General features: G+C 35.2%; 1 protein-coding gene across 1 annotated transcript in view; it reads right to left on the reverse strand.

Moving 5' to 3' along the window:
- The window catches only part of LOC128652783 (ICOS ligand), a 238,756-nt gene that overhangs the window by 89,338 nt on the left and 124,641 nt on the right, over positions 1–24,777 (reverse strand). The window contains exons 2-3 of the mRNA XM_053705714.1: positions 6,520–6,545; positions 5,850–6,203 (exon numbers count right to left, since the gene is read on the reverse strand). Of these exons, the coding sequence (XP_053561689.1) occupies positions 5,850–6,203; positions 6,520–6,545 (380 nt within the window). The remainder of the gene's footprint in view (positions 1–5,849; positions 6,204–6,519; positions 6,546–24,777) is intronic.

Here is a 24,777-nt window from a genome sequence, read left to right on the forward strand (position 1 = left end):
GTCAAGGGCTGCTTTGACGTGCTTGTGCATGCTTTCCCCCATAGACATCAATAGGGAGAAGGTGTTAGAAATAAAACTAACACCTGAAGTGCGGAATTGCAATCGCCGTAACGCATTCCCATTGATGTCTATGGGGAAAAAAAAAGTTACGTTTAAACCTATCATAAACCCCTAGTCTAAACACCCCTAATTTTCTGCCCCAACATCGCCGACACTAAATAGTTATTAACCCCTATTCTGCCCCCCACATCACAAAACACTATAGTAAACTATTAACCCCTAAACCCAACACCACCCTAACTTTAAATTAAAATTACAATATAACTCTATTTAAATAAATAAAAACTTACCTGTGAAATAAAAATAAACCTAACATTAAACTATAAATTAACCTAACCTTACTATTCTAATAAAATAAAAAAAACTGTCAATTAAAATATCTAAATTAAAAATTTTAAAAAACCTATAACTACGAAAAAATTAAAAAAAATCTAAATTAGAACTAAAAAAAAAACATCCTACAAATTTTTTTAAAAATCTACGTTTACCAAAAAATAATAAACACTAAAATCACGAAAAATTAAAAAATTACTAGGATTACAAAAAATAAACAAAGTTATCAAAAATAAAAAAAATTACACCTAATCTAATAGCCCTATAAAAATAAAAAAGCCCCCACAAAATAAAAACACCCCATAGCCTACAATAATAAGGGCATTGCCCTTAAAAGGGTATTTAGTTCTTTTGCATTCAGCTCTTTTAAAAAAGCCCAAACCCTAATCTAAAAAAACACCCCCCCCCCAAAAAAAAAAAACTAACACTAACCCCAGAAGATCTACTCACGTTTCTGAAGTCCAGACATCCAGGCGGCAAGGTCTTCATCCATCCCGGGGGCGTCTTCTATCTTCATCCCAGCGGTGCGGAGCGGAGCCATTCTGGAAGCTGATCCCATCCTGCGTGGAGCGTCCTCTTCATACGGTCACCACCGTACACTGAAGTTGAATGCAAGGTAGCCGTTTCAAAATGGCGTCCCTTGCATTCCTATTGGCTGATTTGATTCTTCAAATTCAAATCAGCCAATAGGATGAGAGCTTCTGAAATCCTATTGGCTGTTCAAATCAGCCAATAAAATGAGAGCTACTGAAACCCTATTGGTTGTTTAAGTCAGCCAATAGGATTTCAGTAGCTCTCATCCTATTGGCTGTTTTGAACAGCCAAAAGGATTTCAGAAGCTCTCATCCTATTGGCTGATTTGAATTTGAAGAATCAAATCAGCCAATAGGAATGCAAGGGACGCCATTTTGAAACGGCTACCTTGCATTCAACTTCAGTGTACGGCGGCAACTATATGAAGAGGACGCTACCCGCAGGATGGGATCAGCTTCCGGGATGACTCCACTCTGCCGGGATGAAGATAGAAGACGCCCCCAGGATGGATAAAGACCTCGCCACCTGGATTTCCGGACTTCAGAAACCGTGAGATCTTCTGGGGTTAGTGTTAGTTTTTTTATTTTGGGTGTTTGTTTTTTTTTAGATTAAGGTTTGGGCTTTTTAAAAGAGCTGAATGCCCTTTTAAGGGCAATGCAAAAGAGCTAAATGCTCTTTTGAGGGCAATGCCTATAAAAATCCCCCTTTAAGGGAAATGGGTAGCTTAGGTTTCTTTTATAGTTAGGTTTTTTATTTGGGGGGGGTTGGTTGGGTGGTGGGTTTTACTGTTGGGGGGACTTTGTATTTTTTTACAGGTAAAAGAGCTAATTTCTTTAAGGCAATGCCCTACAAAAAGCCCTTTTAAGGGCTATTGGTAGTTTATTGTAGACAAGGGGGTGTTTTTATTTTTATAGGGCTATTAGATTAGGTGTAATTGTTTTTATTTTCGATAATTACATTTATTTTATTTGTAATCTTAGTGTTTTTTATTTTTTGTGATTTTAGTGTTTATTATTTTTTGGTAAACGTAGATTTTTTTAATTTTTTGTAGGCTGTGTTATTTTTAGTTGTAATTTAGATTTTTTAAATTTTTTTGTGGTGTTAGGATTTTTTAAAATTGTAATTTATATATTTCAATTGGTAGTTTTTTTTATTTTATTAGAATAGTTATGTTAGGTGAATTTATAGTTTAATGTTAGGTTTATTTTTATTTCATAGGTAAGTTTTTATTTATTTAAATAGAGTTAGAGAGGCCTATCTATCAAGCTGTCAACCTAAAATACACCGGAATTCCGTAATCGGAATTCCGCAAATGTTGAAATTTGTGACGTAACATACGATCCGCGGTCTCAATCCGGCACAGATCGATGCTTACGTCATTACAGATGTTCTGATTACACCTTCGGCTCTATTTGGCACTTTTTCCTATTTATCAAACTTTAATCAGGTACGCTCGCGGCTATTCGGACGCATCGTACCTGGTTTTCAAACTGCCATCCTTGAGGCCACAGATGCCATAGAAATCAATGGGAGTCTGAAAGCACCGAAAGCTTATGTTCGATGCTGCAAGAGAATGAAGTATACCCCATTGATTTCTATGGTAGAAAAAAAAGTTATGTTTACACCTAACACCCTAACATAAACCCAGAGTCTAAACACCCCTAATCCGCCCGCCCCCGACATTGCCGCCTCCTACATAATGTTATTAACCCCTATCCGCTCCCCGACCTAACATGAATATAGTTATTTACCGATATCCTGCCGTTCCACGACACCGCCACAACCTAAATAAACTTATTAACCCCTAAACCTCTGGCCTCCCACATCACCACAACTAACTAAACCTATTAACCCCTAAACCGTCAGCCATCAAAAAACTAAATTAAGCTATTAACCCCTTAACCTAACAACCCCCTAACTTTAAATAAAAATTACAACATCCCTATCTTCAAATAAATTAAAACTTACCTGTAGCACCAGGCCCCGACGGCTACACTAACTATTATTATAAAAAATACATAGATCTCCTTTCCCCACACCTTCTCTCTCTCTTTAATTCAATAACCCCAGAAAACCCTTTTCCCACTCGAACACTGGAAGCTTTCATCTCAATTATACCAAAACCTGGAAAAAGCCCTGAATATGTAGAAAACTACAGACCAATCTCTCTTCTAAACACAGACCTGAAAATATATGCCAAAATTCTTGCAGTAAGATTAAACACAGTATTGCCACAATTAATTGAAAAAGACCAGGTCGGATTCATGCCAACCAGGGAAGCAAAAGACAATACGGTCCGGGTTATACAACTAATAGAATATGCTACACACAAAAATATTCCGCTCTTGGTTCTAACGACCGACGCGGAGAAGGCATTCGACCGCGTTGGTTGGCAGTTTCTGAGAGCGGTACTACGAAAAATGGGTGTGGGGCAGGACTTTATAAATCGGGTGTTCGCCATGTACTCTACCCCAACAGCCAGAGTCCACATAAATGGTTCTCTCTCAGCCCCATTTCATATCACAAATGGCACAAGACAGGGTTGTCCCCTTTCCCCACTGCTATTTGCCTGTGTAATAGAAATACTAGCACATAAAATTCGGAATCACCCCCTTATAACAACAGGTATACAAATTCAAAATTCACACCACAAAATTATGTTATACGCCGACGATGTCTTATTCTGCATCACTAACCCCTTAACCACTATACCACATATCATCCGTCAGTTAGATAAATTTAGTATTGTATCCAACTTCCTAATTAATAAAACGAAATCGGAAATCATGAATGTTAATGTCCCGCCAACAGACATAGACCTAATCAAACATATATGCCCATTCCGCTGGCAAACAAACTCACTCAAATATCTAGGCATCCAACTAACACCATCACCAGATCAACTTTTCACTCTAAATTATAAACCGCTCCTTAAGGGGATAATTACAGATCTCTCCAACTGGAAAAGGAAGCATATCTCCTGGCTAGGGAGGATCAACGTTATTAAAATGACCATCCTTCCGAGACTCCTTTATCTCTTTCAAACCCTACCCATTCCCCTCCCTGTAAACTATATCAACACCCTGCAATCAAACATTTTAGACTTCATTTGGTTCAACAATAGAACGAGAATTGGTAAAAAGATCATGTTTCTCCCCATACATATGGGAGGCCTCGGGGTCCCTGACTTCCACCGGTATAGACAAGCTACCTTCCTACAGCGAATTATAGACTGGTACTCGAACCTGAATGACAAAACATGGGTACAATTAGAACACGATATGACACAAAATCAACACTTGGGCCAACTATGCTGGTCACCAAAGGATAGAGATAGATTCTTAAAATCCACCAGACAAACTATTTCAGAAACCTTCAGAGTCTGGGACGGGATTCTGACCGAATACCCCAATATATCGTCAAAATTCTCACCTTTAACACCGTTAACACATAATAACGAATTCCGGCCTGGTCTCTCGATGACAGCTAAGCTTGCAGGTACCTCTATCAGATCCTTGCAGATTCACCACTTAGGAAACGAACAATATTCTTCTAACATAGAGGAACTAGTTTCCGCGGGCTTCTCTGTCTTTGGAGACTGGCTTTTCTACAGACAGTGTCATTCATATATCACATCTCATCCACAAACCAATAATATGATCAGGTCAATGACACCTTTTGAATCTATCTGTCATAAAAGCACTCCTACCAGACACTCCCTATCTATTACACACTCCCTCTTATCACAACAACCACATGGAGCTCTTCCATACTACATAGACGGATGGAATTCTGAATTAGGTATAGAAATTACATATACAGATGCCTTGCAAATTTTTGCCAATATAAAAAAAACCTGTCTCCTGCAAATTTGTTGAGCTCAATTTAAAATTACTACAGAGATGGTACCTAACCCCAGAGCAGTGTAAAAAAATATATAAACTCAAATCAGCACAATGCTGGAGATGTGGATCTGGGGAATGCCACATGTCCCACATATGGTGGCAATGCAGCAAACTAAAGCCTATTTGGACCGAGATAGCTCAAGAAACCAGTAAAATACTAGGAGTACCCACCCCCTTGGATCCCTGCTTGTGGCTCTTTAATAAGGTCCAGAGCAAACTCTCTACCCCATTAAAAAAATTATTTTATATTCTGAGCAATAGCTTTAAAATCATGATTGCGAGGAATTGGAAGTCAGACAAGATCCCCTCCCTGGCACATTGGCACTCAGAGTGTAATCGCACAATATCTCTGGAGGAATATTCCTACATGAAAAATAAAAATGTAGACCTATACGCTCAGATGCTTTTTGTATGGGAAACCTACATATACTCTTATCCTAAGTAGCTTAAACAAGCCCTAGAAAAGAAAAGGTCATAGAAAAGCCCTTAGTAACGTTAGAGAAACACGTAGGCCTGGATAGTATACCTTATTGTACAATTACTTTTTCTCTTAATTCTGGTATTTATTGTAGCCGTACTTGAATCTCCCTTTCCCCCCCCCCCCCACCCCTTCATCCCTTTTATTCATACCTTCAGAAAAATTAAGATGTAAAATGACTCAAGAGTGTAATTGATTTCATTTTGTATGTTTATTTCCATGTAAACGCTTGAATCTCAATAAACTTTTGAAACTAAAAAACAAACAAAAAAAACACCTGTAGAATTAAAATAAACTATATTAAAGTATTAATTAACCTACCCTATTATACTAAAATAACATTAAACTAGCAATTAAATAAAATAAATTACATATTAAAAAAACTAACCCTACTAAAATTATTTAAATCTACAATTAAACCTAAAGTACAAAAACAAACAAACACTAAGTTACAAAAAAAACAATTCTGCGTTGTAACTGTTGCCTTGTTCATATTGTAAGAGCGTGCAGGTACTGTACTATGTCATTTTAATAATTACCTTTCACCACCAGGTGTATGCTGGTTATCCCCAGGTCCTTCATGTCGTCATCCAGTTCCAGCATGATAATGCAGTCATATATCTTCTGGTCACTCAGAGAAAGATTCGACAGCCGTAAACTGAAATTCCCATTTTTCAGCCCCTCAGGACTCAGATACGTCCGCCCTTTGTATCTGGGATCTTGGTACTTGTCTTCCACCATCCCATTAACTACAGCAGCAACAACATCCTTATCGTTCAGCTGCCAGTACACCAACAGCCCTGTAGGGTGCTGCTGCATAGAGTGCAGTGGGCAGGGCATGGTCACCGAGTCTCCCACTTGTCCGACCATCTCCACAGAGACCCCTGACACTGCTGGAGAAGAACACAGGGACATTAGATTACCACATAATCCACTGATCCCATGGTACTGAGCTATAAAAGTATTAGATTAGCTACACCAGGAATGGAAGCTCTCTGGGGCTTCCAATGCAGAAGACAGAGAAATCAGTCCACCTACAAATGGCTACAGGGAGGGAGATGATTATATAGACAGGAATGAGCTCTGATGCACAAGGGGTCGGGGTTTTGTCGGGCTCCTCTTCCCAGGACTAACTCACACACACTAGAGAGGGGGATAAAGAGAGAGTGTGTAGGAAGACAGCTAAGTAAGGAACATTGTATAGATTACCTGAAATGAGGGTCCAGAAGAGACACCTGTGGGCAAAGAGAGAGAGAGGATCACAAAGCAATTCTGATGTGAAGAATATAACTAGCAACATCTAGTGCACACAACTACATAAATACAGATATCTAGTGCACACAACTACATAAATACAGATATCTAGTGCACACAACTACACAAATACAGATATCTAGTGCACACAACTACACAAATACAGATATCTAGTGCACACAACTACATAAATACAGATATCTAGTGCACACAACTACATAAATACAGATATCTAGTGCACACAACTACACAAATACAGATATCTAGTGCACACAACTACACAAATACAGATATCTAGTGCACACAACTACATAAATACAGATATCTAGTGCTACATACATACAGATATCTAGTGCACACAACTACATACATACAGATATCTAGTGCACACAACTACATACATACAGATATCTAGTGCACACAACTACATAAATACAGATATCTAGTGCACACAACTACATACATACAGATATCTAGTGCACACAACTATATACATACAGATATCTAGTGCACACAACTACACAAATACAGATATCTAGTGCACACAACTACACGAATACAGATATCTAGTGCTACATAAATACAGATATCTAGTGCACACAACTTCATAAATACAGATATCTAGTGCACACAACTACATAAATAGATATCTAGTGCTACATACATACAGATATCTAGTGCACACAACTACACAAATACAGATATCTAGTGCACACAACTACACGAATACAGATATCTAGTGCTACATAAATACAGATATCTAGTGCACACAACTACATAAATACAGATATCTAGTGCACACAACTACATAAATACAGATATCTAGTGCTACATAAATACAGATATCTAGTGCACACAACTACACAAATACAGATATCTAGTGCTACACAAATACAGATATCTAGTGCACACAACTACATAAATACAGATATCTAGTGCACACAACTACACAAATACAGATATCAAGTGCACACAGCTACACAAATACAGATATCTAGTGCACACAACTACACAAATACAGATATCTAGTGCACACAACTACATACATACAGATATCTAGTGCACACAACTACACAAATAGATATCTAGTGCACACAACTACATACATACAGATATCTAGTGCCCACAACTACACAAATACAGATATCTAGTGCACACAACTACATACATACAGATATCTAGTGCACACAACTACACAAATACAGATATCTAGTGCACACAACTACATAAATACAGATATCTAGTGCACACAACTACACAAATACAGATATCTAGTGCACACAACTACACAAATACAGATATCTAGTGCACACAACTACATAAATACAGATATCTAGTGCACACAACTACATAAGTACAGATATCTAGTGCACACAACTACACAAATACAGATATCTAGTGCACACAACTACACAACTACAGATATCTAGTGCTACATAAATACAGATATCTAGTGCACACAACTACACAAATACAGATATCTAGTGCTACACAAATACAGATATCTAGTGCTACATAAATACAGATATCTAGTGCACACAACTACATAAATACAGATATCTAGTGCACACAACTACATAAATACAGATATCTAGTGCACACAACTACATAAATACAGATATCTAGTGCACACAACTACACAAATACAGATATCTAGTGCTACATAAATACAGATATCTAGTGCACACAACTACATAAATACAGATATCTAGTGCACACAACTACACAAATACAGATATCTAGTGCACACAACTACATAAATACAGATATCTAGTGCACACAACTACACAAATACAGATATCTAGTGCACACAACTACACAAATACAGATATCTAGTGCACACAACTACATACATACAGATATCTAGTGCACACAACTACACAAATACAGATATCTAGTGTACACAACTACATAAATACAGATATCTAGTGCTACATAAATACAGATATCTAGTGCACACAACTACACAAATACAGATATCTAGTGCACACAACTACACAACTACAGATATCTAGTGCACACAACTACACAAATACAGATATCTAGTGCACACAACTACACAAATACAGATATCTAGTGCACACACATACATAAATACAGATATCTAGTGCACACAACTACACAAATACAGATATCTAGTGCACACAACTACACAAATACAGATATCTAGTGCACACAACTACATAAATACAGATATCTAGTGCACACAACTACATAAGTACAGATATCTAGTGCACACAACTACACAAATACAGATATCTAGTGCACACAACTACACAAATACAGATATCTAGTGCACACAACTACACAAATACAGATATCTAGTGCTACATAAATACAGATATCTAGTGCACACAACTACACAAATACAGATATCTAGTGCTACATAAATACAGATATCTAGTGCACACAACTACATAAATACAGATATCTAGTGCACACAACTACATAAATACAGATATCTAGCGCACATAACTACACAAATACAGATATCTAGCGCACACCACTACATAAATACAGATATCTAGTGCACACAACTACATAAATACAGATATCTAGTGCACACAACTACATAAATACAGATATCTAGTGTACACAACTACACAAATACAGATATCTAGTGCACACAACTACATAAATACAGATATCTAGTGCACACAACTACACAAATACAGATATCTAGTGCACACAACTACACAAATACAGATATCTAGTGCACACAACTACACAAATACAGATATCTAGTGCACACAACTACATAAATACAGATATCTAGTGCACACAACTACACAAATACAGATATCTAGTGTACACAACTACATACATACAGATATCTAGTGCACACAACTACACAAATACAGATATCTAGTGTACACAACTACATAAATACAGATATCTAGTGCTACATAAATACAGATATCTAGTGCACACAACTACACAAATACAGATATCTAGTGCACACACATACATAAATACAGATATCTAGTGCACACAACTACACAAATACAGATATCTAGTGCACACAACTACACAAATACAGATATCTAGTGCACACAACTACATAAATACAGATATCTAGTGCACACAACTACATAAGTACAGATATCTAGTGCACACAACTACACAAATACAGATATCTAGTGCACACAACTACACAAATACAGATATCTAGTGCTACATAAATACAGATATCTAGTGCACACAACTACACAAATACAGATATCTAGTGCTACATAAATACAGATATCTAGTGCACACAACTACATAAATACAGATATCTAGTGCACACAACTACATAAATACAGATATCTAGCGCACATAACTACACAAATACAGATATCTAGCGCACACCACTACATAAATACAGATATCTAGTGCACACAACTACATAAATACAGATATCTAGTGCACACAACTACATAAATACAGATATCTAGTGTACACAACTACACAAATACAGATATCTAGTGCTACATAAATACAGATATCTAGTGCACACAACTACATAAATACAGATATCTAGCGCACATAACTACACAAATACAGATATCTAGCGCACACCACTACATAAATACAGATATCTAGTGCACACAACTACATAAATACAGATATCTAGTGCACACAACTACATAAATACAGATATCTAGTGTACACAACTACACAAATACAGATATCTAGTGCACACAACTACATAAATACAGATATCTAGTGCACACAACTACATAAATACAGATATCTAGTGCACACAACTACACAAATACAGATATCTAGTGCACACAACTACATAAATACAGATATCTAGTGAACACAACTACACAAATACAGATATCTAGTGCTACATAAATACAGATATCTAGTGCACACCACTACATAAATACAGATATCTAGTGCACACAACTACATACATACAGATATCTAGTGCACACACATACATAAATACAGATATCTAGTGCACACAACTACACAAATACAGATATCTATTGCACACAACTACATAAATACAGATATCTAGTGCACACAACTACATAAATACAGATATCTAGTGCACACAACTACACAAATACAGATATCTAGTGCACACAACTACATAAATACAGATATCTAGTGAACACAACTACACAAATACAGATATCTAGTGCTACATAAATACAGATATCTAGTGCACACCACTACATAAATACAGATATCTAGTGCACACAACTACATACATACAGATATCTAGTGCACACACATACATAAATACAGATATCTAGTGCACACAACTACACAAATACAGATATCTATTGCACACAACTACATAAATACAGATATCTAGTGCACACAACTACACAAATACAGATATCTAGTGCACACAACTACACAAATACAGATATCTAGTGCACACAACTACATAAATACAGATATCTAGTACACACAACTACATAAATACAGATATCTAGTGCACACAACTACAAAAATACAGATATCTAGTGCACACAACTACATAAATACAGATATCTAGTGCACACAACTACATACATACAGATATCTAGTGCACACAACTACATAAATACAGATATCTAGTGCACACAACTACATAAATACAGATATCTAGTGCACACAACTACACAAATACAGATATCTAGTGCACACAACTACATAAATACAGATATCTAGTGCACACAACTACATAAATACAGATATCTAGTGTACACAACTACATGAATACAGATATCTAGTGCACACAACTACACAAATACAGATATCTAGTGCACACAACTACATAAATACAGATATCTAGTGCTACATAAATACAGATATCTAGTGCTACATAAATACAGATATCTAGTGCACACAACTACATAAATACAGATATCTAGTGCACCAACTACACAAATACAGATATCTAGTGCTACATAAATACAGATATCTAGTGCACACAACTACACAAATACAGATATCTAGTGCTACATAAATACAGATATCTAGTGCACACAACTACATAAATACAGATATCTAGTGCACACAACTACACAAATACAGATATCTAGTGCTACATAAATACAGATATCTAGTGCACACAACTACACAAATACAGATATCTAGTGCTACATAAATACAGATATCTAGTGCACACAACTACATAAATACAGATATCTAGTGAACACAACTACACAAATACAGATATCTAGTGCACACAACTACACAAATACAGATATCTAGTGCACACAACTACATAAATACAGATATCTAGTGCACACAACTACACAAATACAGATATCTAGTGCACACAACTACATAAATACAGATATCTAGTGCACACACATACATAAATACAGATATCTAGTGCACACAACTACACAAATACAGATATCTAGTGCACACAACTACACAAATACAGATATCTAGTGCAACACAAACTACACAAATACAGATATCTAGTGCACACAACTACATAAATACAGATATCTAGTACACACAACTACATAAATACAGATATCTAGTGCACACAACTACAAAAATACAGATATCTAGTGCACACAACTACATAAATACAGATATCTAGTGCACACAACTACATACATACAGATATCTAGTGCACACAAATACATAAATACAGATATCTAGTGCACACAACTACACAAATACAGATATCTAGTGCACACAACTACATAAATACAGATATCTAGTGCACACAACTACACAAATACAGATATCTAGTGCACACAACTACACAAATACAGATATCTAGTGCACACAACTACACAAATACAGATATCTAGTGCACACAACTACATAAATACAGATATCTAGTGCACACAACTACACAAATACAGATATCTAGTGCACACAACTACACAAATGCAGATATCTAGTGCACACAACTACACAAATACAGATATCTAGTGTACACAACTACATACATACAGATATCTAGTGCACACAACTACACAAATACAGATATCTAGTGTACACAACTACATAAATACAGATATCTAGTGCTACATAAATACAGATATCTAGTGCACACAACTACACAAATACAGATATCTAGTGCACACAACTACAGATATCTAGTGCACACAACTACACAAATACAGATATCTAGTGCACACACATACATAAATACAGATATCTAGTGCACACAACTACACAAATACAGATATCTAGTGCACACAACTACACAAATACAGATATCTAGTGCACACAACTACATAAATACAGATATCTAGTGCACACAACTACATAAGTACAGATATCTAGTGCACACAACTACACAAATACAGATATCTAGTGCACACAACTACACAAATACAGATATCTAGTGCTACATAAATACAGATATCTAGTGCACACAACTACACAAATACAGATATCTAGTGCTACATAAATACAGATATCTAGTGCACACAACTACATAAATACAGATATCTAGTGCACACAACTACATAAGTACAGATATCTAGTGCACACAACTACACAAATACAGATATCTAGTGCACACAACTACACAAATACAGATATCTAGTGCTACATAAATACAGATATCTAGTGCACACAACTACATACATACAGATATCTAGTGCACACAACTACATAAATACAGATATCTAGTGCACACAACTACACAAATACAGATATCTAGTGCTACATAAATACAGATATCTAGTGCACACCACTACATACATACAGATATCTAGTGCACACAACTACATAAATACAGATATCTAGTGCTACATAAATACAGATATCTAGTGCACACAACTACATACATACAGATATCTAGTGCACACAACTACATAAATACAGATATCTAGTGCACACCACTACATAAATACAGATATCTAGTGCTACATAAATACAGATATCTAGTGCACACAACTACACAAATACAGATATCTAGTGCTACATAAATACAGATATCTAGTGCACACAACTACATAAATACAGATATCTAGTGCACACCACTACATAAATACAGATATCTAGTGCACACAACTACACAAATACAGATATCTAGTGCACACAACTACACAAATACAGATATCTAGTGCACACAACTACACAAATACAGATATCTAGTGCACACAACTACACAAATACAGATATCTAGTGCACACAACTACACAAATACAGATATCTAGTGCACACAACTACACAAATACAGATATCTAGTGCACACAACTACATAAATACAGATATCTAGTGCACACAACTACACAAATACAGATATCTAGTGCACACAACTACATAAATACAGATATCTAGTGCACACAACTACACAAATACAGATATCTAGTGCACACAACTACACAAATACAGATATCTAGTGCACACAACTACACAAATACAGATATCTAGTGCACACAACTACACAAATACAGATATCTAGTGCACACAACTACACAAATACAGATATCTAGTGCACACAACTACACAAATACAGATATCTAGTGCACACAACTACACAAATACAGATATCTAGTGCACACAACTACACAAATACAGATATCTAATGTACACAACTACATACATACAGATATCTAGTGCACACAACTACACAAATACAGATATCTAGTGTACACAACTACATAAATACAGATATCTAGTGCTACATAAATACAGATATCTAGTGCACACAACTACACAAATACAGATATCTAGTGCACACAACTACACAACTACAGATATCTAGTGCACACAACTACACAAATACAGATATCTAGTGCACACAACTACACAAATACAGATATCTAGTGCACACACATACATAAATACAGATATCTAGTGCACACACATACATAAATACAGATATCTAGTGCACACACATACATAAATACAGATATCTAGTGCACACAACTACACAAATACAGATATCTAGTGCACACAACTACACAAATACAGATATCTAGTGCACACAACTACATAAATACAGATATCTAGTGCACACAACTACATAAGTACAGATATCTAGTGCACACAACTACACAAATACATATATCTAGTGCACACAACTACACAAATACAGATATCTAGTGCACACAACTACATAAATACAGATATCTAGTGCTACATAAATACAGATATCTAGTGCACACAACTGCACAAATACAGATATCTAGTGCTACATAAATACAGATATCTAGTGCTACATAAATACAGATATCTAGTGCTACATAAATACAGATATCTAGTGCACACAACTGCACAAATACAGATATCTAGTGCTACATAAATACAGATATCTAGTGCACCACAACTACACCAAATACAGATATCTAGTGCTACATAAATACAGATATCTAGTGCTACATAAATACAGATATCTAGTGCACACAACTGCACAAATACAGATATCTAGTGCTCACATAAATACAGATATTTAGTGCACACAACTAACACAAATACAGATATCTAGTGCTACATAAATACAGATATCTAGTGCACACAACTACATAAATACAGATATCTAGTGCACACAAACTACATAAATACAGATATCTAGTGCACACAACTACATAAATACAGATATCTAGTGCACACAACTACACAAATACAGATATCTAGTGCCACAACTAAATACAGATATCTAGTGCACACAACTACATAACTACAGATATCTAGTGCACACAACTACACAAATACAGATATCTAGTGCACACAACTACATAAATACAGATATCTAGTGCACACAACTACACAAATACAGATATCTAGTGCACACAACTACACAAATACAGATATCTAGTGCACACAACTACACAAATACAGATATCTAGTGCACACAACTACATACATACAGATATCTAGTGCACACAACTACACTAAATACAGATATCTAGTGCTACACAACTACATCAAATACAGATATCTAGTGCCACTACATAAATACAGATATCTAGTGCACACAACTACACAAATACAGATATCTAGTGCACACAACTACACTAAATACAGATATCTAGTGCACACAACTACACAAATACAGATATCTAGTGCACACAACTACACAAATACAGATATCTAGTGCACACACACTACATAAGTACAGATATCTAGTGCACACAACAATCTAGGCACACAACTAACAAGATATCTAGTGCACACAAACTACACAAATACAGATATCTAGTGCCACTCAACTACATAAGTACAGATATTAGTGCACCAACAACTACACTAAGTACCGATATCTAGTGCACACAACTACACAAATACAGATATCTAGTGCACACAACTACACAAATACAGATATCTAGTGCTACATAAATACAGATATCTAGTGCACACAACTACACAATACAGATATCTAGTGCTACATAAATACAGATATCTAGTGCACACAACTACATAAATACAGATATCTAGTGCACACAACTACATAAATACAGATATCTAGCGCACATAACTACACAAATAACAGATATCTAGCGCACACCACTACATAAAATACAGAGATCTAGTGCACACAAACTACATAAATACAGATATCTAGTGCCACACACTACATAAATACAGATATCTAGTGTACACAACTACACAAATACAGATATCTAGTGCTACATAAATACAGATATCTAGTGCACACAACTACACAAATACAGATATCTAGTGGTACATAAATACAGATATCTAGTGCACACAACTACATAAATACAGATATCTAGTGCACACAACTACATAAATACAGATATCTAGCGCACATAACTACACAAATACAGATATCTAGCGCACACCACTACATAAATACAGATATCTAGTGCACACAACTACATAAATACAGATATCTAGTGCACACAACTACATAAATACAGATATCTAGTGTACACAACTACACAAATACAGATATCTAGTGCACACAACTACATAAATACAGATATCTAGTGCACACAACTACATAAATACAGATATCTAGTGCACACAACTACACAAATACAGATATCTAGTGCACACAACTACATAAATACAGATATCTAGTGAACACAACTACACAAATACAGATATCTAGTGCACACAACTACATACATACAGATATCTAGTGCACACACATACATAAATACAGATATCTAGTGCACACAACTACACAAATACAGATATCTATTGCACACAACTACATAAATACAGATATCTAGTGCACACAACTACATAAATACAGATATCTAGTGCACACAACTACATAAATACAGATATCTAGTGCACACAACTACACAACTACAGATATCTAGTGCACACAACTACATAAATACAGATATCTAGTGAACACCACTACATACATACAGATATCTAGTGCACACAACTACATACATACAGATATCTAGTGCACACACATACATAAATACAGATATCTAGTGCACACAACTACACAAAATACAGATATCTATTGCACACAACTACATAAATACAGATATCTAGTGCACACAACTACATAAATACAGATATCTAGTGCACACAACTACATAAATACAGATATCTAGTGCACACAACTACATAAATACAGATATCTAGTGCACACAACTACATAAATACAGATATCTAGTGCACACAACTACAAAAATACAGATATCTAGTGCACACAACTACATACATACAGATATCTAGTGCACACAACTACATAAATACAGATATCTAGTGCACACAACTACATAAATACAGATATCTAGTGCACACAACTACACAAATACAGATATCTAGTGCACACACATACATAAATACAGATATCTAGTGCACACAACTACACAAATACAGATATTCTAGTGCACCACAACTACACAAATACAGATATCTAGTGCACACAACTACATAAATACAGATATCTAGTGCTACATAAATACAGATATCTAGTGCTACATAAATACAGATATCTAGTGCACACCACTACATAAATACAGATATCTAGTGCACACAACTACACAAATACAGATATCTAGTGCTACATAAATACAGATATCTAGTGCACACAACTACACAAATACAGATATCTAGTGCTACATAAATACAGATATCTAGTGCACACAACTACATAAATACAGATATCTAGTGCACACAAACTACACAAATACAGATATCTAGTGCTACAATAAATACAGATATCTAGTGCACACAACTACACAAATACAGATATCTAGTGCTACAACTACAATTACAGATATCTAGTGCACACAACTACATAAATACAGATATCTAGTGCACACAACTACACAAATACAGATATCTAGTGCACACAACTACAGTATCTAGTGCACAACTACACAAATACAGATATCTAGTGCACACACAACTACAAAATACAGATATCTAGTGCACACAACTACATAAATACAGATATCTAGTGCACACAACTACATAAATACAGATATCTAGTGCACACAACTACAAAAATACAGATATCTAGTGCACACAACTACATAAATACAGATATCTAGTGCACACAACTACATACATACAGATATCTAGTGCACACAAATACATAAATACAGATATCTAGTGCACACAACTACAAAATACAGATATCTAGTGCACACAACTACATAAATACAGATATCTAGTGCACACCACTACATAAATACAGATATCTATGCACACACTACATACATACAGATATCTAGTGCACACACATACATAACATACAGATATCTAGTGCACACAACTACACAAATACAGATATCGATTGTCACACAACTACATAAATACAGATATCTAGTGGCTACATAACATACAGGATATCTAGTGCCACAAACTACACAAATACAGATATCTAGTGCACACTACATACATACAGATATCTAGTGAACACAACTACACAAAATACAGATATCTAGTGCTACATAAATACAGATATCTAGTGCAGCACCTATATACAGATATCTTAGTTGCCACTACAACTACACAAATACAGATATCTAGTGCACACAACTACATAAATACAGATATCTAGTGCACACAACTACACAAATACAGATATCTAGTGCACACAACTACATAAATACAGATATCTAGTGCACACAACTACAAACATACAGATATCTAGTGCACACAACTACACAAATACAGATATCTAGTGCACACAACTACATAAATACAGATATCTAGTGCACACAACTACACAAATACAGATATCTAGTGCACACAACTACATAAATACAGATATCTAGTGCACACAACTACACAAATACAGATATCTAGTGCACACAACTACACAAATACAGATATCTAGTGCACACAACTACACAAATACAGATATCTAGTGCACACAACTACACAAATACAGATATCTAGTGCACACAACTACACAAATACAGATATCTAGTGCACACAACTACACAAATACAGATATCTAGTGCACACAACTACACAAATACAGATATCTAGTGCACACAACTACACAAATACAGATATCTAATGTACACAACTACATACATACAGATATCTAGTGCACACAACTACACAAATACAGATATCTAGTGTACACAACTACATAAATACAGATATCTAGTGCTACATAAATACAGATATCTAGTGCACACAACTACACAAATACAGATATCTAGTGCACACAACTACACAACTACAGATATCTAGTGCACACAACTACACAAATACAGATATCTAGTGCACACAACTACACAAATACAGATATCTAGTGCACACACATACATAAATACAGATATCTAGTGCACACACATACATAAATACAGATATCTAGTGCACACACATACATAAATACAGATATCTAGTGCACACAACTACACAAATACAGATATCTAGTGCACACAACTACACAAATACAGATATCTAGTGCACACAACTACATAAATACAGATATCTAGTGCACACAACTACATAAGTACAGATATCTAGTGCACACAACTACACAAATACATATATCTAGTGCACACAACTACACAAATACAGATATCTAGTGCACACAACTACATAAATACAGATATCTAGTGCTACATAAATACAGATATCTAGTGCACACAACTGCACAAATACAGATATCTAGTGCTACATAAATACAGATATCTAGTGCTACATAAATACAGATATCTAGTGCTACATAAATACAGATATCTAGTGCACACAACTGCACAAATACAGATATCTAGTGCTACATAAATACAGATATCTAGTGCACACAACTACACAAATACAGATATCTAGTGCTACATAAATACAGATATCTAGTGCTACATAAATACAGATATCTAGTGCACACAACTGCACAAATACAGATATCTAGTGCTACATAAATACAGATATTTAGTGCACACAACTACACAAATACAGATATCTAGTGCTACATAAATACAGATATCTAGTGCACACAACTACATAAATACAGATATCTAGTGCACACAACTACATAAATACAGATATCTAGTGCACACAACTACATAAATACAGATATCTAGTGCACACAACTACACAAATACAGATATCTAGTGCTACATAAATACAGATATCTAGTGCACACAACTACATAAATACAGATATCTAGTGCACACAACTACACAAATACAGATATCTAGTGCACACAACTACATAAATACAGATATCTAGTGCACACAACTACACAAATACAGATATCTAGTGCACACAACTACACAAATACAGATATCTAGTGCACACAACTACACAAATACAGATATCTAGTGTACACAACTACATACATACAGATATCTAGTGCACACAACTACACAAATACAGATATCTAGTGTACACAACTACATAAATACAGATATCTAGTGCTACATAAATACAGATATCTAGTGCACACAACTACACAAATACAGATATCTAGTGCACACAACTACACAACTACAGATATCTAGTGCACACAACTACACAAATACAGATATCTAGTGCACACAACTACACAAATACAGATATCTAGTGCACACAACTACATAAGTACAGATATCTAGTGCACACAACTACACAAATACAGATATCTAGTGCACACAACTACACAAATACAGATATCTAGTGCTACATAAATACAGATATCTAGTGCACACAACTACACAAATACAGATATCTAGTGCACACAACTACACAAATACAGATATCTAGTGCTACATAAATACAGATATCTAGTGCACACAACTACACAAATACAGATATCTAGTGCTACATAAATACAGATATCTAGTGCACACAACTACATAAATACAGATATCTAGTGCACACAACTACATAAATACAGATATCTAGCGCACATAACTACACAAATACAGATATCTAGCGCACACCACTACATAAATACAGATATCTAGTGCACACAACTACATAAATACAGATATCTAGTGCACACAACTACATAAATACAGATATCTAGTGTACACAACTACACAAATACAGATATCTAGTGCTACATAAATACAGATATCTAGTGCACACAACTACACAAATACAGATATCTAGTGGTACATAAATACAGATATCTAGTGCACACAACTACATAAATACAGATATCTAGTGCACACAACTACATAAATACAGATATCTAGCGCACATAACTACACAAATACAGATATCTAGCGCACACCACTACATAAATACAGATATCTAGTGCACACAACTACATAAATACAGATATCTAGTGCACACAACTACATAAATACAGATATCTAGTGTACACAACTACACAAATACAGATATCTAGTGCACACAACTACATAAATACAGATATCTAGTGCACACAACTACATAAATACAGATATCTAGTGCACACAACTACACAACTACAGATATCTAGTGCACACAACTACATAAATACAGATATCTAGTGAACACAACTACACAAATACAGATATCTAGTGCACACAACTACATACATACAGATATCTAGTGCACACACATACATAAATACAGATATCTAGTGCACACAACTACACAAATACAGATATCTATTGCACACAACTACATAAATACAGATATCTAGTGCACACAACTACATAAATACAGATATCTAGTGCACACAACTACATAAATACAGATATCTAGTGCACACAACTACACAACTACAGATATCTAGTGCACACAACTACATAAATACAGATATCTAGTGAACACCACTACATACATACAGATATCTAGTGCACACAACTACATACATACAGATATCTAGTGCACACACATACATAAATACAGATATCTAGTGCACACAACTACACAAATACAGATATCTATTGCACACAACTACATAAATACAGATATCTAGTGCACACAACTACATAAATACAGATATCTAGTGCACACAACTACATAAATACAGATATCTAGTGCACACAACTACATAAATACAGATATCTAGTGCACACAACTACATAAATACAGATATCTAGTGCACACAACTACAAAAATACAGATATCTAGTGCACACAACTACATACATACAGATATCTAGTGCACACAACTACATAAATACAGATATCTAGTGCACACAACTACATAAATACAGATATCTAGTGCACACAACTACACAAATACAGATATCTAGTGCACACACATACATAAATACAGATATCTAGTGCACACAACTACATAAATACAGATATCTAGTGCACACAACTACACAAATACAGATATCTAGTGCACACAACTACATAAATACAGATATCTAGTGCTACATAAATACAGATATCTAGTGCTACATAAATACAGATATCTAGTGCACACCACTACATAAATACAGATATCTAGTGCACACAACTACACAAATACAGATATCTAGTGCTACATAAATACAGATATCTAGTGCACACAAATTCACAAATACAGATATCTAGTGCTACATAAATACAGATATCTAGTGCACACAACTACATAAATACAGATATCTAGTGCACACAACTACACAAATACAGATATCTAGTGCTACATAAATACAGATATCTAGTGCACACAACTACACAAATACAGATATCTAGTGCTACATAAATACAGATATCTAGTGCACACAACTACATAAATACAGATATCTAGTGCACACAACTACACAAATACAGATATCTAGTGCACACAACTACACAAATACAGATATCTAGTGCACACAACTACACAAATACAGATATCTAGTACACACAACTACATAAATACAGATATCTAGTGTACACAACTACATAAATACAGATATCTAGTGCACACAACTACAAAAATACAGATATCTAGTGCACACAACTACATAAATACAGATATCTAGTGCACACAACTACATACATACAGATATCTAGTGCACACAAATACATAAATACAGATATCTAGTGCACACAACTACACAAATACAGATATCTAGTGCACACAACTACATAAATACAGATATCTAGTGCACACAACTACATAAATACAGATATATAGTGCACACAACTACATAAATACAGATATCTAGTGTACACAACTACATAAATACAGATATCTAGTGCACACAACTACACAAATACAGATATCTAGTGCACACAACTACATAAATACAGATATCTAGTGCTACATAAATACAGATATCTAGTGCACACAACTACATAAATACAGATATCTAGTGCTACATAAATACAGATATCTAGTGCTACATAAATACAGATATCTAGTGCTACATAAATACAGATATCTAGTGCACACAACTACATAAATACAGATATCTAGTGCACACAACTACATAAATACAGATATCTAGTGAACACAACTACACAAATACAGATATCTAGTGCACACAACTACACAAATACAGATATCTAGTGCACACAACTACATACATACAGATATCTAGTGCACACAACTACACAAATACAGATATCTAGTGCACACAACTACACAAATACAGATATCTAGTGCACACAACTACATAAATACAGATATCTAGTGCTACATAAATACAGATATCTAGTGCACACAACTACATAAATACAGATATCTAGTGCACACAACTACACAAATACAGATATCTAGTGCACACAACTGCACAAATACAGATATCTAGTGCTACATAAATACAGATATCTAGTGCACACAACTACATAAATACAGATATCTAGTGCACACAACTACACAACTACAGATATCTAGTGCTACATAAATACAGATATCTAGTGCACACAACTACATAAATACAGATATCTAGTGCACACAACTACACAAATACAGATATCTAGTGCTACATAAATACAGATATCTAGTGCACACAACTACATAAATACAGATATCTAGTGCACACAACTACACAAATACAGATATCTAGTGCACACAACTAACAAATACAGATATCTAGTGCACACAACTACATAAATACAGATATCTAGTGCACACAACTACATAAATACAGATATCTAGTGCACACAACTACACAAATACAGATATCTAGTGCACACAACTACATAAATACAGATATCTAGTGCACACAACTACATAAATACAGATATCTAGTGCACACAACTGCACAAATACAGATATCTAGTGCACACAACTACACAAATACAGATATCTAGTGCACACAACTACATAAATACAGATATCTAGTGCACACAACTACACTAATACAGATATCTAGTGCACACAACTACACAAATACAGATATCTAGTGCACACAACTACACAAATACAGATATCTAGTTGTGGCAAACCTAGCCACTTCTGGACTATAACGTAAGAAAGGTTGTCTGTGACAGACCCTTCGGTCAGGACTGAAAGTGTTAACTTTATTTTCTAACCACAAGTGGCTGGCTCCAGCTACAATCTAATTAATGCTTAGCATTCTATTGTTTGATCACCCCCAGAGAGAAACGCCTAAGTGATAAGGAGAGTCAAGAGTGTCCTGTGGTTGAAGTGTTTAAGTAATATAATCCTATTGTATCATGTCAAGGGCGCTTCTCCCTTTTATCTAATGTACAACATTCTTTCCACCCCCATCTGGGGGGGGGGGGGGTCAAAAACCTGTATAAATCTGTATGCTGCCTTCAAATAAAGTGTTATTCTGTTTAAAACCTGAAAACTGGCTGGGTTGTGAACTGCTGATTCCCTATGCAGGACATTGTTCCCTGGTGTTAACCCTTGGTATCCGGTTGGTACCGTGACAATTGGTGGCAAGCGACGGAATGAACCTTATCGCCCAGAAGAGCAACTACACAAGCCAGTAACCTCAGGAAGAGGGGGATTACTACAATACTGACTAAGATGGAAGGAGTACCAGGGACCGAAGTGAATGGAGATGGATTATTCTAAGCTAAAGAGACAAACGTA

The sequence above is a fragment of the Bombina bombina genome, chromosome 3, assembly GCF_027579735.1.
Source record: "Bombina bombina isolate aBomBom1 chromosome 3, aBomBom1.pri, whole genome shotgun sequence".
Lineage (NCBI taxonomy): Eukaryota > Metazoa > Chordata > Amphibia > Anura > Bombinatoridae > Bombina > Bombina bombina.